The 6,960-nt window shown below is 29.0% G+C and overlaps 1 protein-coding gene across 1 annotated transcript; it reads left to right on the top strand.

The window, feature by feature from the left end:
* Positions 1-285: 285 nt before the first annotated feature.
* Positions 286-5,857, top strand: LOC102591684 (cytochrome P450 78A5-like). The gene is made up of 2 exons (XM_006352128.2): positions 286-1,297; positions 5,205-5,857. The coding sequence occupies exons 1-2, from the start codon at positions 353-355 to the stop codon at positions 5,808-5,810; spliced, it is 1,551 nt and encodes a 516-aa protein (XP_006352190.1). The 5' UTR covers positions 286-352; the 3' UTR covers positions 5,811-5,857.
* The last annotated feature ends 1,103 nt before the right edge of the window (positions 5,858-6,960 follow it).

Genomic DNA, 6,960 nt, shown 5'->3' with positions numbered 1-6,960 from the left:
TATTTTTATTCTTCAAATCAGTTTCTTGAGTATTTTTGTTCTAACAGAAACTATGTTATAATACAAAGTGATACCACCCGCAAACTCTCTCTGAGTGTCATTCTATTCTTTTGTAAGTATCAATGATTAATTAATTATCATTTGTTATCATTGTCGAAAGAAAAAGGTCCCTTAACCAGGGTTAAGCAAAAAGAAACCAAATAATTAACCAAACTTAATTACTTTCCACTTACCCTATATATACTAATCATTCCACATGCAATTCTCTCACGACAAACAAGATTCCATTTCCAATATTTTAGTTATTTTACTTGTGCACCTTTTACATTTTTAAGTCCCAAATTAATTAATCATGAAGCCCTTCATGCTAGCCCTCTTCATCATCTTAGTTATTTCTTACTATGTTTATCCATGGCCTTTCACTCTTGCAACTCTCCTCTTCTCCCTCCTACTTAATTTCCTCTTGAACTATTGGCTAGTGCCCGGAGGGTTTGCATGGAGAAACTATACTCACTATCATCATCATCATCGAAACCCTAATAAACTTCATGGTCCTTTTTCTTGGCCCTTTTTGGGATTTCTACCTCAAATGGGGTCTTGTGCTCACCGGAAACTAGCCATGATTGCTTCATCACTAGGCTCAACTCGATTAATGACAATAAGCCTTGGTGCTACTCGAGTTATCATTAGTAGCCACCCTGACACTGCGAAGGAAATTCTATGGAGTGCCTCATTTTCTAGCCGTCCCTTGAAAGAATCAACCAAACTTCTCATGTTTGAAAGAGCCATTGGTTTTGCTCCCTATGGGAGTTATTGGCGAAACCTAAGAAGAATTGCTACTAATCACATGTTTTCTCCTAGGAGAATTTCATGTTTTGAGAGTCTTCGACAACTTATAGCCGATAACATGATAGGAGAAGTTGTCAGGGAGATGAATGAGAGTGGGTTTGTTGAGGTTAGAGAGTTGTTGAGACAAGGGTCTTTGAGTAATATCCTTGAAAGTGTGTTTGGGAGTAGTTTAGGGTTAGAAGGTGAGAAGTTAGGGTTAATGGTGAAAGAGGGATATGAATTGATTGGAGAATTTAATTGGTCAGATTATTTTCCATTAGACTTTTGGGGTACTAAGAGAAGGTGTTATAAGTTGGGAGCTCAAGTGAATGAACTAGTTGGTGAAATAATGAAAAAAAGGAGAAGAGAGGGAGAATTAGTAAATATGAAAAATGACTTCCTTAGTGTTTTGCTATCTTTGGCAAAAGAAGATCAGCTTAAAGATGAAGATATGGTGGCTATTTTGTGGGTAAGGATTACTTCTGCCTCTTTCAATTTTGAATTTAACTTCTTTCCATATGCTTAGAGCTAGTTAGAATACTCTCTCGATCTCAAAATAAGTGTCATCTTAATAAAAATCAGATTGACCTAAAAATTAATCAGTACAATATGTAGTTTATTAAAATATCCCTAGTTAATAAATGTTTCTTGAAAATTGAAAACTAGTAATTAAATGGAGCATAGAAAGGTATAGTTGAAAAAATATATGACACTTATTTTAGAACAAATTTCTTTTTGCTAAGATAGCCTTTTATTTTAGGACGTAGAAAATAATATTCCCTCTGTTTCAATTTATGTGGCACTTTTCGAATTTCGAAATTCAAACAAGTCTATTTTTGACCGTAAATTTTTCATATATCTTTTAATTATTTTGAATTGTCAATTATTGTGAGTTATAGTACTTTTTACATAGTTTACAAATACATAAATTTCATTTCAAAAAATTGAAGATTTGACACGTAAATTTCTTGTCAAACTTAAACAGTTTGGCTCTCGAAAAGCGAAAAGTATCACATGAATTGGGACCGAGGAAGTATTTTATAAATAATAAAAAATATTGTCAACTCGTTGAACATATCTAGAGTATATAATACTCCCTCCATTCCATATTAAGTTAAATTTTGAGACATTTTTCATTTTTCAAATTAACTTAATTGTTCAGTTTTCAAGATTACTTTTAGAGTGTTCTTCCAATTTTACCCTTCATTAGTTAGTATTGGAATTAGTGATTAATTAATATTTAGTTATTTTAATCATAAATTTGACAATAATTAATAAGGGTAAAAATGGAAAATTAAGTTTAATTTATGTCTTAATCTATTTTTTTTAAAGGGTGTGAAACACCTCAAAAATTAATTTAATATAGAATGGAGGGAGTAATTAATAACTAGGTTGATAGTTAAGATTCGTTGATGCTTTAAAGTGAAATGACTCATTATTAAAAGTTAAACTTTGTGTCATATCGTGTCAACTACAAAATTTACTTATCTTCGTCAGCAATAAGTCTACTGCACGTGGTATATATAATATATGGTTTTATATATATATATATATATATATAATAAATTTTTCACTTTTAGTTTTTCCAGCTCCGCCAACAACGACCTTAATTAACTCTAATAATAGAACTTATATCAATCATATTATGGCTTTTTTTATATTAAATATTCTTTTCATTTCTTCAGTAGAACTTATAGTATATTACGGCTTCTTTATATTATATTATAAGTATTCTTTTTCATTTCCTTGATAGAATTTATAGCCTATTACGGCTTCTCTATATTCTTTTCATTTCCTTAATAGAACTTATAGCATATTACGACTTCACTATATTAAGTATTCTTTCATTTCCTTATTAGAATTTATAGCATATTACGGCTTCTCTATATTATAAGTATTCTTTGCATTTCCTCAATATAATTACTTGTTAATTTTTTTTTAGTTGTCTTTGTCCATTTTGACAAATCAAGAAAGGACAAATATTTTTACCTATTATACACTCAATTAATTACTTTGAAAAATGTAGAACTTCTTGAAAATCTTAAGTTTTTAATTCATCTACTCCATAATTAATAGGGATACAATGGTAAACTCACTATGTCAATAATTACTTTCTTAATAGGTGTGCCGATTCAAAAGTAGATAAGTAATTAGGGACAGATGGAGTATTAAGTACTCTTTGCATTTCCTCAAGTTGCATATTTAGATTAATGATTGATTACTTAAATCTAATAATAGAACTTATAATTAGGAATAAGTCTACTAGCATAGCACGGCTTCCTTATATTACATTTTCTTTTCATTTCCTCAAGTGCATATTTAGATAGATAATTAACTTAATTAAGTATAATAATAGAACTTATAATTAGGGGTGTTCACGGGTTGATTTGGATCGGTTATTGGTCAAAACCAAAACCAAAACCAAACCAAATTAATCGGTTTTAAAATTATCAAAACCAAACCAAACCAAATATAATATACATTTATCGATTTGCTGGTTATCGGTTTTGATTTGGTTTGATTCGGTTATTAACCATACACAAAATAAAAGAAACAATTCATTTAAAATGTGAAAAAAGTGACAACAATCCATTCAAAACAAAAAATAGTTAGAATGACTTAAATTACCGAACTTTCGATCATTGAATTTACTATCAATAAAGCTTTAAAATTCACTATACTGGCCTAGAAGGAAGAGACCATAACATTTTCAGTCCTACAAAGATTGTCATAGACACTCATATAAATGAAATGAATAAGATAAATGTTTTCACCTTGGGGATTCTTGCTTTCAATAAGTAAAGTATAAAGAAATTTTAATGAAAACATATATAAGATCTTTAAAATTGTTTATAAAAACAATATATTAAGTATGTATATTAATAAATTATATGTATATAATTCATCGGTTCGGTTATTTCTTCATTTTTTTCGAATAAAACCATAACCAAACCAAAGATTACCGGTTTTCAAAAATCCAAAGCCAAACCAAACCAAATCCAAATAAAATCGGTTTTATTTTATCGATTTGGTTTGATTTTTTGATTTGGATCGATTTTTATCCAAACTGTGAACACCCCTACTTATAATTATGAATAAGTCTACTAGCATATTACGGCTTCTCTATATTACATATTCTTTTTCATTTCCTGACCAAGTGCATATTTGATAAATGACACTTGTCATATTTAAAATTTAAAAATCTAAATTAAATTAATTTAACAAGCTTCTTAATTATAAGTAAAAAAATGAATTATGAAAAAAAACTCACCAACTTTGGTAGAGTATTTTCTCTGTAAAAATAAAGTCAGTCGCTTTTTTTCTTAATTATTTTACTGCTGTTTAACTCATGTATGATCTCATTATACCTTTATCTTTGGTTTTATTTGATCAGATAATAATAAATAAAAAACATAGAGAGTATTCTTCAATTTAGATTACGGCAATGATATTAATAGGGATGTAAAACATATATCATAGAAATAATTATATTAATGAGGAGCTAAAATTTGTCTATGATGATTTTTTTCTTATTAAAGTTGGTAAAGTTCTTTTCTTACTTATTCTTTTACCATAGTTATAGTTAAGAGATTTGTTAAATTAATTTAATCTAAACCTTTTGATTTTAAATATAACAAGTGTCACTCGTCTAAATATGCACACAAAAAATTGAAAAGGAGATGTATGAAAGAGAAGCCAAATCCTTACTAAACTATGCTTATTTTCTAAACGATGCTTCTAAACTATAAGTTCCGAGTTACTAATAAACGTGTGTGCCACTTAAATTAAACCTTTTATTAATTCTAAGATTAGCCTCTTAAGGTGGGGCTTGTGAAGAGATAAATAAAAGAAAGGCAATTCTACCCATGTACTCCCTCCATTTCATATTAGATTGACATTTTCTATTTTATATTGTGATTAAGATATTATTAATATTTTGATTAATTTTACTATTTATTTTTTATTCATATTAATTAGCCTTTTGAAAAAATAAATTTTTGATCTTCAAAATTTGTTTAAACTTCCAAAGGTCATATCAATTGTAAGGGTAAAACGAAAAAAAATAATTTATTCTATCCTGATTTAGTAAGTGGATCAAATAATGAGACAAATATTTTTAGTAAGATGCACATCTATTATGGAACGGAGGGAGTACCAAATTAATTAGTTGTGTTTATGAATTACACAAAGTACAAATATTTTGTTTTCTAAAACAAGCGCGCATTGAGAATTGTACAACTACAACATATAACACGTCTTACTTTCAAGTAAGTTAGAGATCAAATATACGAGAGTTTTAACGGTATATATGCCATTACATTTGAGAAGTGTACAATGGTATAAATTGAATTGAATTTTTTTTAAACTTGATATAGGAAATGGTATTTAGAGGAACAGATACAATTGCCATCCTTGTAGAGTGGATTTTGGCAAGAATGATTTTACATCAAGATGTTCAAGAAAAAGCACAAGAAGAAATTGACACATGTGTGGGTCATAACAGAAATGTACAAGACTCAGACATACAAAACCTTCCTTATTTGCAAGCCATAGTAAAAGAAGTTCTTAGATTACATCCACCAGGCCCACTTCTCTCTTGGGCTCGTTTAGCTATGCATGATACTTATATTAACAAGTGTTTCATTCCAGCTGGGACAACTGCAATGGTCAATATGTGGGCTATTACACATGACCCAACTATTTGGGAAGATCCATGGGCCTTCAAGCCTGAAAGATTTATCAATAAAGAAGACTTCTCAATCATGGGATCGGATCTTAGGCTTGCTCCGTTTGGGTCTGGACGTCGGGTTTGTCCAGGAAGGGTACTAGGGTTAGCCACAGTGCACCTATGGCTAGCCCGACTTCTTCAAAGGTTCAAATGGCTTCCAAGTAAACCTGTTGATCTTTCAGAATGTTTGAAGCTTTCTCTTGAGATGAAGAAACCTCTGGCTTGTTGTGCATTTAATCGAAGTAGCACTTAAGTAATTTAAATTACTTGGATGAGTACCTTTTAATAAATAAATACTGATTTTAGTGATACTTTTTATTTATTACCATTTATAGCAATACATGACAATACTATGTTAAATCTGCAATATTGTATTAAAAGTGAATTATGTATGCAATATATATGTATTATAACTGGGTTTTTTTTAATATATTATGCTTGTTTGGTAAGAATTTGACACATTGTATTATAAGTGTATTAAAATAGTGTGATAAATGTATTATCTATCAATAAAACTTGTATTATATGTGAATAATAAATTGTTCTTTGTAATATGTATTAAACTTGTATTATAAATGTATTAAAAGTGATCAAGTGAAAACAAAATGTTATTGTTATAAATGGTAAATATTTTTTTAATATAGTATATTTATGTAAGTCTAAATATTGGTATTATCACTCACAAAATCATATGAATGAGAAACAAAGTCTATGGCAGCTTGAAGTGTGGTTAACATGTAAATGAGTTGATGTGGCCTTAGGTAAATTAAAATATGATCATGATATTTTATCTTTTTTTCTAAATCTAGTTTATTTTTCCCTTAAATATATTTTATGATTGTAGAGCAGATTCATTATTTGTATCACGATTCAAAATCAGATTATGATAACGACTATCATTGTTAGGGTTTTGCCCTGATTTTCTTACCATAATTTAAGATTTATTTTCCTTAACGAAAAAACAAAACATTACCATAAATGTTTTTACTTTTCTTGAAAGGAAAACATAATATTATTTTATATTTGGTTTATTCTCCCCTTTTTAGGACTCCTTTTCTAGTAGGAAAGGTTTTAGGACTATAAATATAGGTTTGTTTCTTCTAACACAATAACAATAACATCTACAATGTAGTCGTTTAGAGAGTTTTGTTTATGGGGAGATTTTCTCTCTATAGTTTCTATGTTTTTGATTAGTTTTTTTTAATTATGTAGGCCAATTGGTCATATCCTACAATAATATATTTCTTTTAGTATAATATTATGTGTCGTCTAATTTATCGTCATATGATTTGCAAATTATAAGCTTCCGCGTGACGCCCTATTCACCCTTCATAACCCAACACATCCGTCCCATTTTATATGTCACATTTTTACTTTGCACTTGCATTAAGAAATGATGTAAC

Source organism: Solanum tuberosum, unplaced genomic scaffold (genome assembly GCF_000226075.1).
Source record: "Solanum tuberosum cultivar DM 1-3 516 R44 unplaced genomic scaffold, SolTub_3.0 scf00145, whole genome shotgun sequence".
Taxonomy (NCBI): Eukaryota; Viridiplantae; Streptophyta; class Magnoliopsida; order Solanales; family Solanaceae; genus Solanum; species Solanum tuberosum.
This window is presented reverse-complemented; position numbering and strand designations above follow the sequence as displayed.

Bases quoted from the DNA above. Each gene is read 5' to 3' on its own strand.
- LOC102591684 (XM_006352128.2), top strand. From the start codon at position 353: ATGAAGCCCTTCATGCTAGCCCTCTTCATCATCTTAGTTATTTCTTAC. The intron at 1,298-5,204 runs GTAAGGATTACT...AACTTGATATAG, and splicing joins ATATGGTGGCTATTTTGTGG to GAAATGGTATTTAGAGGAAC.